This window comes from Solenopsis invicta, chromosome 14 (genome assembly GCF_016802725.1).
Source record: "Solenopsis invicta isolate M01_SB chromosome 14, UNIL_Sinv_3.0, whole genome shotgun sequence".
In the NCBI taxonomy this organism is placed as follows: Eukaryota; Metazoa; Arthropoda; class Insecta; order Hymenoptera; family Formicidae; genus Solenopsis; species Solenopsis invicta.
In genome coordinates, this window is record NC_052677.1 from 11,522,342 (window position 1) to 11,540,412 (window position 18,071).

General features: G+C 38.9%; 2 protein-coding genes across 5 annotated transcripts in view; one reads left to right on the plus strand and one right to left on the minus strand.

The window, feature by feature from the left end:
- Nucleotides 1-8,120, plus strand: part of LOC105199248 (cerebellar degeneration-related protein 2-like) — a 46,972-nt gene extending 38,852 nt beyond the window's left edge. Inside the window, exons 1-7 of one of the 3 annotated variants that reach the window (XM_011166252.3) lie at nucleotides 172-783; nucleotides 1,627-1,739; nucleotides 2,018-2,166; nucleotides 2,858-3,062; nucleotides 3,173-3,441; nucleotides 3,623-3,776; nucleotides 5,249-8,120. In XM_011166252.3, the coding sequence (XP_011164554.2) occupies nucleotides 201-783; nucleotides 1,627-1,739; nucleotides 2,018-2,166; nucleotides 2,858-3,062; nucleotides 3,173-3,441; nucleotides 3,623-3,776; nucleotides 5,249-6,526 (2,751 nt within the window). In that variant the 5' untranslated portion in view covers nucleotides 172-200 and the 3' untranslated portion in view covers nucleotides 6,527-8,120. Of the gene's footprint in view, nucleotides 1-171; nucleotides 784-1,626; nucleotides 1,740-2,017; nucleotides 2,167-2,857; nucleotides 3,063-3,172; nucleotides 3,442-3,622; nucleotides 3,777-5,248 lie in introns of those variants that run through there. The other 2 variants (XM_011166254.3, XM_011166253.3) reach the window with 2 other exon arrangements.
- Nucleotides 7,365-10,861, minus strand: LOC105199247. Of its 2 annotated transcripts, none has more exons than XM_011166251.3 (7): nucleotides 10,502-10,861; nucleotides 9,646-10,058; nucleotides 8,988-9,208; nucleotides 8,821-8,876; nucleotides 8,523-8,742; nucleotides 8,236-8,444; nucleotides 7,365-7,947 (listed from the first exon to the last, which is right to left on the minus strand). In XM_011166251.3, exons 1-7 carry the CDS (start codon nucleotides 10,573-10,575, stop codon nucleotides 7,869-7,871), a joined length of 1,272 nt encoding a protein of 423 aa, XP_011164553.1. In that variant the 5' UTR covers nucleotides 10,576-10,861; the 3' UTR covers nucleotides 7,365-7,868. The 2 variants fall into 2 exon arrangements, with proteins under 2 accessions (XP_011164553.1, XP_039313630.1); XM_039457696.1 differs by lacking the exon at nucleotides 10,502-10,861 and adding an exon at nucleotides 10,390-10,406.
- Between the last annotated feature and the right edge of the window lie 7,210 nt (nucleotides 10,862-18,071).

An 18,071-nucleotide genomic window follows, 5' to 3' on the forward strand; every position in this document is an offset into this window, starting at 1 on the left:
CCCTCGGTGGGAAGATAAGCGCGCGCGCACGTTCGCCGACGAAAGATCTCAGAAGTAGGACACCTTCTCTTATCGCGCTGGAGCATCCCGCGGATGACGGGAACGGGCCACGTAGAAAGGCAGAAGGGAAAGGATGAGGACTCCGGAGTGAGAGTACCGGAGCAATAGGGGAGCTAAATGCTCCCGAGAGAGAGAGAGAGATGGAGAACAGCGAAAGATTTGATTTATCGTTCACCGTCGGAATAATTAGAGAACGAATGTTCCTTTACGATACATTTACAGCGCTAATCTCCCCACGGTCAATGCTCCCTCTCTCGTTTCGACGAGGTCTAACTTGGCCCCAGCGTCATTACGCTTATCCGAAATTCAAAACTACTACTGGAAAGTGGCCGGGTAGTGAAGTGAGATTCCCTCGGTACTCCCTCGATCGGAACGGCAACGAGGAGGCAAAAGTCGGGCCCAGAAACGTAGGAAAGGCAGCGGGGGCGGGAGAGGGAGAGCAGAACGAGAAAGGAGGGAGTTGGATTACCGCTCTCGGTGGGCGCACGACGTTTCGATCGGACTGGCTACCACAGAAGACCGGCTGCCTCCGACGGAACCGGTTGCGCGTCGGAAAGGACGAACGACGGGGAACTGGCAGGTCCCATCACGAGCGAGCCATGAGCGGGCAGAGCGTGGACATGGTCTGGGACCCGCAGACCCAGACCAACTCGTTGGAGGGCTGGGATTATTCTATCGAATTCGCGTACCTTAACAGTCTTAAGGGATCCACCTCCGAAAGTAGTAAGTAAGCGCGGGCGTAAGAGGAGACGATTGGAATCCGCGCGAAAGGGATTGACGGTGCCGTCGTTGATGTGTGCAGGTGTTGTGATCAAGAGAAATGGTGTTCAATACGGAAGGAGTGATAAGGCACATCTGCTGGAAATACATCATGTTATCACGATTATTATCGCGTGGCGAAATCGTAACTGTTGTGATTAAAGAGAGGGTATCTTTACACGGTCGCGAAAGGTCAATTCGATGGAGACAGCTGTATCGGTGGATTCGCGTTTATTTTATCACGCTTATGCGCGTGACTGAAATCCGGAGACGTTTAGTTTTGCGCCGTGCTCGCGTCGCGTTAAGCAGTCACCCTCCGTCCGTGAACTTCGCGGGTCACGTTGCTTCGCCCTGCGACACCGAGTACCGCGAAACGGTAGCTCGGTCGTTTGCTCACTGCGAAGGTCCTTGGCCCTAGCCGGTGCGGTGTCAGAATGAGGGAGTGCCGCGAGAGCGAACCGGAGCGTTCGCGCCGCCCGCCGTCGCTCGGCATGCAGCAACCTGCAACCTGTAGGCTATACGCTGACCAATTATTATTCGGAGCGAGCCCGGGTCGATTTCGATTCCGTCAACGTAGATGTTCCTTCGAATTCCCTCGGGTTCATCGACAACACGGTGATTCGGAACCAGAGTTATCGGTACACGTTCACACTTTGCTCTTTCTCTCTCTCTCTCTCTGTTTTCCCCGCGCGTATCAGCGATCCGGTTCGAATAGATTAAAAAGCAAAGAATGCGATGGTAGTAGGAGTACTTCCGATCGAGATAAAACAAACGCTCATGCAAAAATACGTCTTACGTTTTGCGCAGATCTACAGTTGGCGGCGGAGCTTGGCAAGACCCTCCTGGAACGGAATAAGGAACTGGAGAATATCATCAAGTTGCATCAGGCTACCGTGGAGGAGCAGACGCAGGAAATTGAGGTATTATAAATCCCGCGGTAAATTTTCCGCGAATAATTGTTACAGTTCGTACGATTCGAATTATCGCCCGCGGCAAACCGGTTGTCCCCCTTGGTTACTCTCTAATAACTTTACTAATAGCATCCTCCGTACGGCACTTTTATAACATGTAAAACCTGAACAGCGACAATCGCGCGGCACCGTAAGAAAATTTGAGTCGTAGCGATTTGCGGAGTCGCTCAACCTCGAAATTGCACCGGCGCCCTGATGAATACGCGCGTTACTTGTTCGTTCCGCAGTACATGAAAAAGCAGACGGCCGCCCTGAGGGAGGTAAACAATACGCGGCTGAAAGTCTACGAGCAGCTGGAAGTGAGCGTGCAGGATTTGGAACGTGCGAATCACCACCTGGTGATCGAGAACACGAGCGACAAGAAGCTGATCAAGAGGTACGCGCGTTATCCTTGCTTCTATTTTTTTCTATTTTTTTTTTTTGACACCATTTCTTCCATTGGAGGCTTCGAACAGTGGACGAGAAAAGTTGGCACTCTCATTTGAAAGAAAAAGATATCGCTTGATATTCCAGATAAGTTTCTACTATGTAGACGTACATCGCGGAAAAGTGCCGGCCTAACGAGATCTGTTATTATATCTGGTTAGCTTCGTATTGTATCGGCTATGTGAACCGTTCTAAGCTCACCTTTCTAAATGCATAATTCATGCATCGTCTGATACAATTAAAGTTCATGGAAAGTTATTAAGTATTATTTTCCCATTTAACACTATCCCAAATGGAATCTATTTCTCCCGGTAATAAGCGCTCTTAATATCAACGACATGCGGCGCGACCACGAAATTCCGTCGGGATTTCGGGTCGACGCGACGGCGATGCGCCTCTCTCGAACGGAGATCTCGGTCTAGAGACCGCTCTGCGCTTTGGCTCGAATCGCCGCGGTTGACCCGAAATTCCGGAGAAACTTCGCCGGAGACGCGCTGCGCATTTCTCCGAGCGGGACGACATTTCGAACAGATGTCCCGTCCGGCCGTCCGTCGCTCGGAGAAATTGCGATACCGCGCAATACGTTCCGCAATAACGAGACTCCTACTGATAATCATATAACGATTTGCGCGCGTTACCAGCCAATCCGTGACTATCGAGAATCTGGAAATAAGATGCGAGGAGCTGCAGAAGAAGATTGACGACTTGACCCAACAACTGCGCCAGCATGCCGCGAGCCCGTCTAGAAATAATGCCCAGCATCAGCAACATCAGCAGCAGCAACTGCAGCAGCAACACAATATCGACTGGGAAACTTCGGATACGCAAGGTGGCAGCGAGAAACAGGTGCGAAGCGCCTCTAGTTCGAACGTTTAACGTTTAATGCGAAATTCATTCTTCGCTTCTTCCAAGTTTTCAGGAAGAGGATTATATTGGCGCTTTCTTTTTGTCTCCAGAGAGCTGCCCCGTGCTTGCCGAAGCCCGCCCAAGAGACAGCCGAGATAACCGCGGCGAGTGACGAGGAGATGACCGAGTTGCTGAGGCAGCTGCAGGACGCGCGCAATCAAAGGGCCAGGGAACAGAAGAAGGTGTCCGAGCTCAGTCAGCAGCTGACCACCTTGTTGCAGGAGAACAGCGCATTGGAGGAGCAATTAACGGAGTGGCGTAACAAGGCGCAGGACGTCAAGAGTCTGCAAGACGAGATTAACACCTTGGAGGAAGTCAGGTACGTACATTTTCCCTTTCTTGAACGTGGACTGCTCCACATATATCTGTAACGAAAAGCCACGACGCGAGAGGAGATTCACTTTAACGTAAATAGAGGCATATTGAGGTATCCAAGTAAAGAGTTTTCAACAAACTCGTCGCGAGCAATATTTGTGAGACGAGCGCAAACGTTTTTCTAGACGAGGTCAGTTATGCGGACGTTGTTTGCGCGGTATGGATACGAGGACACACGACGAACTCACCATAATGTTGGATCAGGAAGAGTATGATGACATAAGTATGGCCGAGTCGTTAATCAGCGAGAATCAACGTGACTCCGAGTTGACTGTGCAGGTATTTCCTCTCTCTCTCTCTCTCTCTCTTTCTTTCTCTTCTTTTTTCTAGCATATTCGGTTCACCTATTGCGAACCGTTGCTTACTAGTGAATCTACGTTTGCACGAATCGAGTCTCTTTCTCTTGCTCGAGTCTACGATGTCGCTTCTTGTGCTCAGTTATGCTCGCCTAGAATAGTAATTATGTTTTGTCTGCTTTAGGAAGTGACAAACTTCGCGAAATCCAAGCCAAAGACAGAACGTAGATGGTATAGTTCGTTGTTATGGAGGATATTTGCTTACACGAAAGTGCCGTTATTATTATTTCATTTTTCCGAAGCGATCGTCTATGTTAGAGCCCATCTCATTGTTCCGATAGTGCTCGCGCCTTTTAAAATACCGTTGTTCGTTCTCCGCAAAATGTCGCTGATTGTCCTCAGGCTTTGGCTGTTCGGACATCAGAAGTCAAAAATTTTTTAGTTTGATATGCTGATGCACGGAATAATTCAGATTTGATTTACTAAAGATAATCTTGACTTCCGAGGAACGATAAAGATTTTAGTTCGCAATTAGCTCTTTGTTATTACGTAATCAATATATTAATATTTGGTTACTTTTATTATTCTACATAATCAATATTAATATTTGGTTACTTTTATTATGATTTTGTATAATTGTCTCTTTTTTTTAAATAAAGCGCAAGATAAATAAGTATAATATAATAATAATACGCATGTATATCTATACAAAAAAGTTTTACTTCTATTTTATCTAATTTTACCTTGTTGAAAGTAAGTTTATTATTAAAAGACAATTATCTATTATCGATCAAAGCGTAAAATGCCTTTCTAATAAATATTAAGGCACTTATGATACGTCTAATGTACTGCGGCAAATTGACTGCTTAATTTCCAAAGATTATCAAGTCTGCGTTCATATAAATCTCGGCAATATTAAGAATCTAGAATAAGTTGTATGTAAATATCTGTGCTTGTGCTGTGTTGTTCTAAGCATGATGGCTCTTGTTATTGAAATTGCTGCGTCTAGTCGAATGATTTTAACTGATTACTTTGTACAATGTGCCAGATTTATAAGATCTTAAATAAAAAACATTTTCTCATGAAACTTTTTGCAATCTTTAATATCCTATAAATCTGGCAGGTCCTTTGCCCTCTTCTGCTTCCAGCCTCCATCATCCATTTCTGCGCAACGTCTCATATAATTTACTAACATAAATTGAAACGAAGAAGTAGATAAAAGTTGCGTATAACGCTTTATACCAATATAAAAAATTTATACGTGATTTCGTAACGAGATTCTAGATTTCTGGCAAAATTTGAACGCTGATCGCTTTTCTCGTACGTATGAATTCCCCCAATTCAGTATTGATATTAAATATTGCAATGAAATATTTGTCACCCAAAAATTCGTCGTATGAATATTCCATTTTTTTCATAATTTCAATTGCACATACCTTAATTGCCTGCACACAGGATACAAGCAGCAAAAACGAAGGTACCGACGAACTGGACAGCACGAATCCTTATCGAGTCTTGGTAGAGAAGTATCAGGCCTTGTTGGAGGTCCAGAGACACTGTCAGCCCCGTCGCAAGGACCCACCTGCGGCGTGTATGTCGTTGCAAGAGGAGCTGGAGATGTCCGGAGAGTTTAACAATTTCTATCCCCCCGTTTCCGAGGTTGAGGTTGCCGCTCCAGAAGCGACCAAGACCGCCTCGCGAACCAAACCTGAGAACGCCGGCAAGAAACCCTTCTCGGCCACTCCGACAGACTTCTCTGAAGCTGAGACGTCGTCTTCAGGCTTCTCAGACGAGACCAGCAACAAAGCGACGCAGACGGATGACAGACAAGGCTCGTTCCTGTGCTCCATCGCCGACGGTGAAGACTGCAAGTTCAGCATTTATGACGACAACAGTCCATTTGAAAGTAGGTTCCGCAAGACGCCAGAGTACCGACAGCTCTTCAGCGAGATCTTCAGCGTTTTAAAACGGGCTGCCGAAGCCAAGGACGAAGGCGAGAAGCTACCGTTGCTGGATGATTCCACCCCGTCGCAGACAAAGTACGATACATCGTTTCAGGAAGATTTGCAAAGCGAAGCGACGGACGACAATCAAAGCGTCATGTCTTCGATGGTATCGTCGGTGGTCTCGGAACCGGTCTTCAGGGTGCAATCCGCCAGCCCGAAGGACAAACAGTCTGACAACAAGTCTAACAGCACCGCCGCGAATCAACAGCCCGCAAAGGACGCGAGCTGCAGAATGGATTACGTGTCTCTTAACTTGCGCGTTCGCAAGAAGCCCTTGGCGAAGAAAAATTTCGCTAAGAAGGGTAGCGACCGGTCCACGCCAGACGTCATTCCTACGACGAATCCGAAATTCGTGCCACCCAAGTCCAGTGGCCGAAGGAGATTTAAACCGTTCAATCCTGACGAGCACACCGGTATATGGAACGGTCAGCATAATGCATATCCGAATCGGTCGAGGGATAACAAGAAGCCATTTACACGCGGCTCAAACGAGCAGCAACAGCAACAACCGCAGCAACAACCGCAGCAACAGCAGAACAATTTCGAGTACAAGGATTTCAAACCCAGCACCGCGTCGGAGGAGGTGGCTCGGTTGAAGCGATTGGAGTTGTCTTACGCAGAGGTTCTTCGTACGCCTAACAACAAATCCAGAGCCAGTAATAATAATAACCATCATCACCATCATCATCAACAACAGCATCATCATCATCATTATCGTAGAAACTAAATGAGACAAATGGGCAGAGCGAAGCGCGTACAAGATTTAGAATTTTATATTTGGATTTCAATTGTATCCCAACTAGAGATCTCACGCGTTGACCCCGCATCCATTCATCCCGCGATGAGATCCAGTATTGTTTTTGTACTTTCTTGTAAATATTCAACAACGCGGATACGTATAGCGATATTATTCTAGGCACTAATTAACGCGTCCGCGGTAGTTTTAAGTTTTGAATGTTCTCTTATTGTATATCTCCTTCCTTCCACGCGGTGAACATGCGACGTAATTAACTCCCCCTCCTACCGTCGTTGATCGTTACGGAGAAGAGAAAAATCTATTCATGTGCCATTTACTCTCCGTGTCAAAATATCAACTTCCGACTCTGAAACTCCGCACTATTCTTCGATAACGTAATATATCTTCTCCCCGGGGAGGTGACTTAGTGCATGTCAGCAGCAGCATGCGTGGTGTGTTAGCTTTTGTATTTTATAGGTATGAATATTGTGATGATGTTGTACGTATAAATAAATAAATTCTTTATCGTATTATAAGTCGCTCTTCCCTCTTTCGTGGTCTATTGAATACATGATTATTATAAAACGGATCCTCGATGGGAAAACGACATTTATCCAGAGCTTACTCCTGCGTAAGTTCGTCATGAGCGTGAAAAAAATATGACATGTTCAACATGTAGACGCACATAGAATATAATCTTTGAAATATACTATGAAGGCCACATAATATACATAAAAGCTACATAATCTATGACCGTGCGCACACGCGTATAATTAACTGCATTTTATTATCCATATCATATCTATTTCGAAAAGAATGTCAAAGTTGCTGAATGAGTACCACTTTTTATTCGGACATATTAAATGACAAGAAGCAGCTTGCACCCGATATCTCCGCGATTCCTCGATCGTATTATTTTTTTAATGTAAGTGACTCTATATTTTAACACTAGAACGCTTGAACTTTTTCTATTACTTTCCTTCAACATTGAAAGATAGTTTGCAATCTCTAATATTTCAAAAACTTGATGTAATTCATTATTCGTGAAGTATATTAAAGTAAAATAAAATTACAATTAAAATAATATAAGGAGACATTTATCTCTAAAAAAAATCACACAAAAGCGTTCCAGTGTTATTGGTCGTATAGACCGTATAGATTAAAGATAATAAGTTTATTAATACAATTACAGCTGGGAATTGAAGTTGCGCACATTGAGTGCGCATTTCGTCGTCCGCTTTCCTAAGATTAATCAGCATAATGTCCATTACATACATACAAGACATTTCCTTCTTCATATTGTATTCACTTATATCAAAATGGATACGTTCAATTAAGAATCATCAAATAATGCGCGATGCACCGCTCCTAAACTTGGTTGTACATAACTCGAGCTGATACTACGTCTTGACCTGTAGAGAAGAAATTGCATCGTCAGCTGCATACAAACGATATAATTTTAAGGCAGCTATTTTAAGACGCTGAATTAATTTCTGCAGCTACAGTACTTTACGACATTAAGATGTGAGAAATTACACGTAATGATTTCATGTGACACTGATCCAAATAAATGAATTTGTGCTGCTTTCGACTTTCATGTATTATCACACGATTTAGCACATAATAGAATAAATTTTACAGAATACGCTGCATTAACTAGCGTTCAATACATACAATAATATGGACTTTTTGCTACTTACTCCGTGACAGATCGGACAGCTGGCCCAGTTGGATTATTTTTTGGTCGTGGATTAACGAGAAGACATTTCATTGGATGACCATCTAATTGTCGATTATGATAAGTTTCAACTGCCTTAGTCGCATCCTTCAGTGTTTTATAAATTACTTCCGCTGTACCTGGACGTACTAGTCTCGATACAAGCAGTTCCCCGACATCTTCGAATAATTCCTACAAAACGCAAAAAAATATTTACTGTTAATACTTGCAAATGCAAGAACTTTCAGAAATAAGTTCTCTTCATTTTACCTTGATATCTTCTTGCGTGACGTTAGCTTGTAAGTTGGATACTACAATTCGATAGCCGTTTGATTGTATCGACGAACTGGAACTTGCCTTCGGCCGCGCCAAAACGCCCATTGTTCTCGGCTTATTCGCGGAAGAATCGAGACGCGATTTAACCCCTACTTCTCGAAGATTTCTGGAATCGTAGTACTTGGAATCGGCTGTGTCTTCTGCTACAATTGTTCTATAACCAAAATCATAAAGCATTTACATGTGATCATTTAATATTTTAATATTTTGTAAAATACCTATGAATATTTACCTTGACTTTGTGCCAAAACTCCAGTCTTCTTTATAAGGAGGTGAAGCAGTTTTCATCTACAATAAAAAGACAAAGGTATACAAAGTAAATTGATCAGAAATTACACATTATTTTTTATCAGAAATTAGATACATAAATTTTGCATGAAAGGCAACAAAATTATTTACCATCGCAGAACGCGCAGCAAGTTTATATTCTCTTTGCCTTTCTCGTTCCTTCTCTAGTTCAGATTTTCGAGCTGGAATCCTAGTTACATTAGTGTTTCTGGACTTTACCCAGGTATAAGGAGAAATCGGATTAATACTAAACACAGGAGGTGGAGGTGGGGGTGTTGGTGCATACTCGTTGCTCACAGTCCTCCTCAATGAAGGCGAATCCGCCAGATAATCTGAAAAGATAAATTGACATGTGAGTACTTTTTTTAATGAGTATTATTTCAATAATTTTCAGTAAAACATTCCAAACTATATTTAAACTTATATATATTTTGTATGTGTATTTTACTAAATATACATACATCAAAGATAAATATAAAACATTTGTTATATGTATTTTATTAAAAAATATGCATGAATTTTAAATATATATGAACAACTTTGGCCAAAAGTATTAGACATCAAAATATTTTTAACTGGAGTGATTTATAAACAGAGATTAAAAAGTGAATTATCCTGTGTTTCAAGAATCCTTTAAACTTGTCTACAATGCCAATGGGAAATAACACAAAATGCTAAAGGAATTTCAGAAAAACGAAAATATAGATGCCTATAATATTTATCTTTAGTCAAGCTCTATTTCAATATATCCACAATATGCCTCACATACCATCAGTATAATCCATACTCATATCTCCTAAGTAATGTGGTTCGGCAAGAGGTGGTCTGTACCCAACTGCTCTTGTCGGCGGAGACATATAATTGTTCGGTATATTCGGCGGTAGCACATGCTGCATCAAGTGTGGCACTTTGTTCGTCGACAGGGAGAGTCTGCCATTCCGACCAGTCTTACGTGAGATTCCTGAGAGCGTGTCTATCTTCTTCAAGTGAGACGCACGAAGCTTATCCAGCTTGAGCCGTGCATCGCTCTGCTTTGCTATCTCAGCTAGCTTATCTCTAGCATCAGTCAGCTTCTCCCGATTCTTCTGTATTATCTTAAATCGTGCATCCGTGATCACTTGCGGACCACGTCCCCTCACCGAACCGTTCGCTCGTGCTCCTCTGCTGATGCCCCTATGTACCCTGCGTACATAATTATACAACATGAATTTTCTGTCCTTTGTCTCAATTTATTACTAAAGCCATCATTAAAAAAAAAAAACGATCCACGAGAAGCTACTGGTAAACATTTCCTCGTCACATCGTCCAGAATCGCGGAGTAAATCTTTGTCGAACAAGCCGGGCGGACATAACATACTGATACATTAAGGAGGTATGTACATCGGCAAATTTTGATCCGGAGCCGTTCGCGGTTGTAAGCAAAGATCCGCGCGCGCTAGCTTACTCGGACGACGGGAATCGTTAAACGATCGAGACGACCTGAGCGAGAATTTCGAAGGGAATTCTCACGCACATATTTCTATCGAGAGGAAAATGCAATCGTCAAGGTTATAAATATGTAGCAACGTGAGCATAGAGAATTCCAGCGAGAGCTTCACCAGAACAATTAGCTGAATTTGCCTCACCCTCCTCTGCCTCTCATTCCAAGCGATTTTGACTTTTTAATTATGTCATCTAGACTTAGGCCCGCATCAGCCATAACGAAACAATGCGTTCTCGCGAAGCACGGACACTGAGAACCAGTCAAACCGAATTTGAAGAACCGTAATTTCGGATTACGTTCAGCGACACTTTGTCGGAGACGCCATTGGACGCGTGCGTAGGGAATTTGTGGAAATATTCCACGAACAGAACGTGGCGACGAACGAAATTCAATGGAGGGACAGCGAGCAGTTGACGAATCGAAAGAGCGAGCCTTTTGGCTCTGGCAGAGCAGCGCGATTTGCGACACGCGACGCGCAATTATCCAATAGGCGTACGTCTTTTCAAAAAATTGTAAACGCCTATTGGATAATCGTGTCGCAAAACGCGCTGGTCTGCCAGAGCCATTTGATGGAAGCAGAGAGGAACCTGAGAGCGGCCACGGCGGCCTTTTTCCTATAACGCTTCGAAACTCCCGTACACTAGTGACGCACATCTATTCTGGTCAGAATGGGAACTAAGTGTCACATCCATTTTGCAACCCGCCGTTAAAAACAGTGTGGATGTTAGCACGGACAACAACCCACATCCATCTCTCGAGAAATGGATGTAGGTTGTTGTCCGTGCTAACATATAAAATCTGACAAAAGCTGCAAATAAAATCTGACACGTATCGCGTATGTTGCATCCAGAACAGGGGTCGAGAATGTGCACAAATGATTAATTACGTCTACTTTCGCGTAATTTTTTATTTATTATAGTCTGAATTATTTACATTAACATTGATATTAATACATATCAATACGTTTATGCCCATATTTTGCACATTCATATTTTTACTTAAAAAAAGATGTTTAATAGTAACAGAGAGAATTTGGTTCTTTAATAAAGAAACATTCATTTTACGCAGTACTTAAAAAATAATTGTAATTAACATCGCATCATATGATGAAGAAGAAATAAATGTCTTTCCACGAATAAATATACCATCTTATTATTTTTACATAATTCTTTATTATTTAAATGTCTTCAAATTATGCTTTTGAAAAAATTAGCTTTTTTAATTTTTTAAATCTTGACGCAACTCTCTCTCTCTCTCTCTCTCTCTCTCTCTCTCTCTTTCTTTCTCTTTTAACGTGATTGTTCTTTAATTGTTTAAGCCTTCAGTTAGAGAGAGAAAGCATCGCGGTGATAGACATGGGCTGTGTTCCGTTTTCACTGGCAGTGCAGTAAATGTGACGTCATGACAGTACACTGTCACAACTGTTCCAATATTACTGCATTACTGCCAGCACTGCTATAGCATCGCATTTCGGAACAGCATAGTAGCCATATTGCACTACAGCTACCTCACCATGGAAGCTGTAGTAGTCACAGTGGCAATATGGCTACCATTCATGACATCATTGATGTTACTAGATACTGTCGCAGTGCGCTGCGTAACAATAACGGAATGGATTTTTCACCACTGCCAGTACTGACAGTTATATCGGAACACAGCCATGGATACTTGAGTATTATTTTTATTCTCTGACTTACAAACGTGAAGATTATTGATATCATTTTAATAAAATATTTCAACAGTTTTTACGAAATATCACGTAAAGATTAGTCAAAACTTTGACTGATGTAACACTTTCGTCTTTCACTTTAGTGACTCGATCCATTATGATAAAAGTTAGAACTCTTCGGTAGGTTATCAGAACACAGAGATATTGGAGAAATTCGCAAAAAAAATTTTACTCAAAAATTTCGTTCTTTGACTGATATAATTCTTTCGTTTTTCACTTTAACGATTTGATCCATTATGATAAAAGTTAGAACTCTTCTCGGGGCTATCAGAACACAGAGATATTGGAGAAATACGCACAAAAAATTTTACTCAAAAATTTCAAAATTTGACTGATATAAGTCTTTCCTTTTTCAGTTCAGGGATTCGATACATCATGATAAAAGATATATCTCTTCTTAGGGTTATCAGAACACAGAGATATTGAAGAAATTCGGAAAAAAACCAATTTTACTAAAAAATTTCGAACTTTGACTGATATAACACTTTCGTCTTTCACTTTAGCGATTGGATCCACTATGATAAAAGTTAGAAATCTTCTCGGGCATATCAGAACACAGAGATATTAGAGAAATTCGCACAAAAATTTTACTCAAAAATTTCGAAATTTGACTGATATAAGTCTTTCCTTTTTCAGTTCAGAAATTCGATACATCATGATAAAAGGTATATATCTTCTGTGGGCTATCAGAACACAGAGATATTGAAGAAATTCGGAAAAAAACCAATTTTACTCAAAAATTTCGAACTTTGACTGATATAACTCTTTCGTCTTTCACTTTAGCGATTGGATCCACTATGATAAAAGTTAGAACTCTTCTCGGGGATATCAGAACAGAGAGATATTGGAGAAATTAGCAAAAAAAATTTTACTCAAAAATTTCGAAATTTGACTGATATAAGTCTTTCCTTTTTCAGTTCAGAAATTCGATACATCATGATAAAAGGTATATATCTTCTGTGGGCTATCAGAACACAGAGATATTGAAGAAATTCGGAAAAAAACCAATTTTACTCAAAAATTTCGAACTTTGACTGATATAACTCTTTCGTCTTTCACTTTAGCGATTCGATCCATTATGATAAAGGTTAGAACTCTTCTCGGGGCTATCAGAACACAGAGATATTGGAGAAATTCGCAAAAAAAATTTTACTCAAAAATTTCGAAATTTGACTGATATAAGTCTTTCCTTTTTCAGTTCAGAAATTCGATACATCATGATAAAAGGTATATATCTTCTGTGGGCTATCAGAACACAGAGATATTGAAGAAATTCGGAAAAAAACCAATTTTACTCAAAAATTTCGAACTTTGACTGATATAACTCTTTCGTCTTTCACTTTAGCGATTCGATCCATTATGATAAAAGTTAGAACTCTTCTCGGGGCTATCAGAACACAGAGATATTGGAGAAATTCGCAAAAAAAATTTTACTCAAAAATTTGGAAATTTGACTGATATAAGTCTTTCCTTTTTCAGTTCAGAAATTCGATACATCATGATAAAAGGTATATATCTTCTGTGGGCTATCAGAACACAGAGATATTGAAGAAATTCGGAAAAAAATTCAATTTTACTCAAAATTTTCGAACTTTGACTGATATAACTCTTTCGTCATTCACTTTAGCGATTCGATCCATTATGATAAAAGTTAGAACTCTTCTCTGGGCTATCAGAACACAGAGATATTGGAGAAATTCGCAAAAAAAATTTTACTCAAAAATTTCGAAATTTGACTGATATAAGTCTTTCCTTTTTCAGTTCAGAAATTCGATACATCATGATAAAAGGTATATATCTTCTGTGGGCTATCAGAACACAGAGATATTGAAGAAATTCGGAAAAAAACCAATTTTACTCAAAAATTTCGAACTTTGACTGATATAACTCTTTCGTCTTTCACTTTAGCGATTCGATCCATTATGATAAAGGTTAGAACTCTTCTCGGGGCTATCAGAACACAGAGATATTGGAGAAATTCGCAAAAAAAATTTTACTCAAAAATTTCGAAATTTGACTGATATAAGTCTTTCCTTTTTCAGTTCAGAAATTCGATACATCATGATAAAAGGTATATATCTTCTGTGGGCTATCAGAACACAGAGATATTGAAGAAATTCGGAAAAAAACCAATTTTACTCAAAAATTTCGAACTTTGACTGATATAACTCTTTCGTCTTTCACTTTAGCGATTGGATCCACTATGATAAAAGTTAGAACTCTTCTCGGGGATATCAGAACAGAGAGATATTGGAGAAATTCGCAAAAAAATTTTACTCAAAAATTTCGAAATTTGACTGATATAAGTCTTTCAATTTTCAGTTCAGAAATTCGATACATCATGATAAAAGGTATATATCTTCTGTGGGCTATCAGAACACAGAGATATTGAAGAAATTCGGAAAAAAACCAATTTTACTCAAAAATTTCGAACTTTGACTGATATAACTCTTTCGTCTTTCACTTTAGCGATTCGATCCATTATAATAAAAGTTAGAACTCTTCTCTGGGCTATCAGAACACAGAGATATTGAAGAAATTCGCAAAAAAAATTTTACTCAAAAATTTCGAAATTTGACTGATATAAGTCTATCCTTTTTCAGTTCAGAAATTCGATACATCATGATAAAAGGTATATATCTTCTGTGGGCTATCAGAACACAGAGATATTGAAGAAATTCGGAAAAAAACCAATTTTACTCCAAAATTTCGAACTTTGACGAATATAACTCTTTCGTCTTTCACGTTAGCGATTCGATCCATTATGATAAAAGTTAGAACTCTTCTCGGGGCTATCAGAACACAGAGATATTGGAGAAATTCGCAAAAAAAATTTTACTCAAAGATTTCGAATTTTGACTGATATAAGTCTTTCAATTTTCAGTTCAGAAATTCGATACATCATGATAAAAGGTATATATCTTCTGTGGGCTATCAGAACACAGAGATATTGAAGAAATTCGGAAAAAAACCAATTTTACTCCAAAATTTCGAACTTTGACTGATATAACTCTTTCGTCTTTCACTTTAGCGATTCGATCCATTATGATAAAAGTTAGAACTCTTCTCGGGGCTATCAGAACACAGAGATATTGGAGAAATTCGCAAAAAAAATTTTACTCAAAGATTTCGAAATTTGACTGATATAAGTCTTTCCTTTTTCAGTTCAGAAATTTGATACATCATGATAAAAGGTATATATCTTCTGTGGGCTATCAGAACACAGAGATATTGAAGAAATTCGGAAAAAAACCAATTTTACTCAAAAATTTCGAACTTTGACTGATATAACTCTTTCGTCTTTCACTTTAGCGATTCGATCCATTATGATAAAAGTTAGAACTCTTCTCGGGGCTATCAGAACACAGAGATATTGAAGAAATTCGAAAAAAAATTTTACTCAAAGATTTCGAATTTTGACTGATATAAGTCTTTCAATTTTCAGTTCAGAAATTCGATACATCATGATAAAAGGTATATATCTTCTGTGGGCTATCAGAACACAGAGATATTGAAGAAATTCGGAAAAAAACCAATTTTACTCCAAAATTTCGAACTTTGACTGATATAACTCTTTCGTCTTTCTCTTTAGCGATTCGATCCATTATGATAAAAGTTAGAACTCTTCTCGGGGCTATCAGAACACAGAGATATTGGAGAAATTCGCAAAAAAAATTTTACTCAAAGATTTCGAATTTTGACTGATATAAGTCTTTCAATTTTCAGTTCAGAAATTCGATACATCATGATAAAAGGTATATATCTTCTGTGGGCTATCAGAACACAGAGATATTGAAGAAATTCGGAAAAAACCAATTTTACTCCAAAATTTCGAACTTTGACTGATATAACTCTTTCGTCTTTCTCATTAGCGATTCGATCCATTATGATAAAAGTTAGAACTCTTCTCGGGGCTATCAGAACACAGAGATATTGGAGAAATTCGCAAAAAAAATTTTACTCAAAGATTTCGAAATTTGACTGATATAAGTCTTTCCTTTTTCAGTTCAGAAATTCGATACATCATGATAAAAGGTATATATCTTCTGTGGGCTATCAGAACACAGAGATATTGAAGAAATTCGGAAAAAAACCAATTTTACTCAAAAATTTCGAACTTTGACTGATATAACTCTTTCGTCTTTCACTTTAGCGATTCGATCCATTATGATAAAAGTTAGAACTCTTCTCGGGGCTATCAGAACACAGAGATATTGGAGAAATTCGCAAAAAAAATTTTACTCAAAGATTTCGAAATTTGACTGATATAAGTCTTTCCTTTTTCAGTTCAGAAATTCGATACATCATGATAAAAGGTATATATCTTCTGTGGGCTATCAGAACACAGAGATATTGAAGAAATTCGGAAAAAAACCAATTTTACTCAAAAATTTCGAACTTTGACTGATATAACTCTTTCGTCTTTCACTTTAGCGATTCGATCCATTATGATAAAAGTTAGAACTCTTCTCTGGGCTATCAGAACACAGAGATATTGAAGAAATTCGCAAAAAAAATTTTACTCAAAAATTTCGATATTTGACTGATATAAGTCTTTCCTTTTTCAGTTCAGAAATTTGATACATCATGATAAAAGTATATATCTTCTGTGGGCTATCAGAACACAGAGATATTGAAGAAATTCGGAAAAAAACCAATTTTACTCAAAAATTTCGAACTTTGACTGATATAACTCTTTCGTCTTTCTCTTTAGCGATTCGATCCATTATGATAAAAGTTAGAACTCTTCTCGGGGCTATCAGAACACAGAGATATTGGAGAAATTCGCAAAAAAAATTTTACTCAAAAATTTCGAAATTTGACTGATATAAGTCTTTCCTTTTTCAGTTCAGAAATTCGATACATCATGATAAAAGGTATATATCTTCTGTGGGCTATCAGAACACAGAGATATTGAAGAAATTCGGAAAAAAACCAATTTTACTCAAAAATTTCGAACTTTGACTGATATAACTCTTTCGTCTTTCTCATTAGCGATTCGATCCATTATGATAAAAGTTAGAACTCTTCTCGGGGCTATCAGAACACAGAGATATTGGAGAAATTCGCAAAAAAAATTTTACTCAAAAATTTCGAAATTTGACTGATATAAGTCTTTCCTTTTTCAGTTAAGAAATTCGACACATCATGATAAAAGGTATATATCTTCTGTGGGCTATCAGAACACAGAGATATTGAAGAAATTCGGAAAAAAACCAATTTTACTCCAAAATTTCGAACTTTGACTGATATAACTCTTTCGTCTTTCACTTTAGCGATTCGATCCATTATGATAAAGGTTAGAACTCTTCTCGGGGCTATCAGAACACAGAGATATTGGAGAAATTCGCAAAAAAAATTTTACTCAAAAATTTCGAAATTTGACTGATATAAGTCTTTCCTTTTTCAGTTCAGAAATTCGATACATCATGATAAAAGGTATATATCTTCTGTGGGCTATCAGAACACAGAGATATTGAAGAAATTCGGAAAAAAATTCAATTTTACTCAAAAATTTCGAACTTTGACTGATATAACTCTTTCGTCATTCACTTTAGCGATTCGATCCATTATGATAAAAGTTAGAACTCTTCTCGGGGCTATCAGAACACAGAGATATTGGAGAAATTCGCAAAAAAAATTTTACTCAAAAATTTCGAAATTTGACTGATATAAGTCTTTCCTTTTTCAGTTCAGAAATTCGATACATCATGATAAAAGGTATATATCTTCTGTGGGCTATCAGAACACAGAGATATTGAAGAAATTCGGAAAAAAACCAATTTTACTCAAAAATTTCGAACTTTGACTGATATAACTCTTTCGTCTTTCACTTTAGCGATTCGATCCATTATGATAAAAGTTAGAACTCTTCTCGGGGCTATCAGAACACAGAGATATTGGAGAAATTCGCAAAAAAAATTTTACTCAAAAATTTCGAAATTTGACTGATATAAGTCTTTCCTTTTTCAGTTCAGAAATT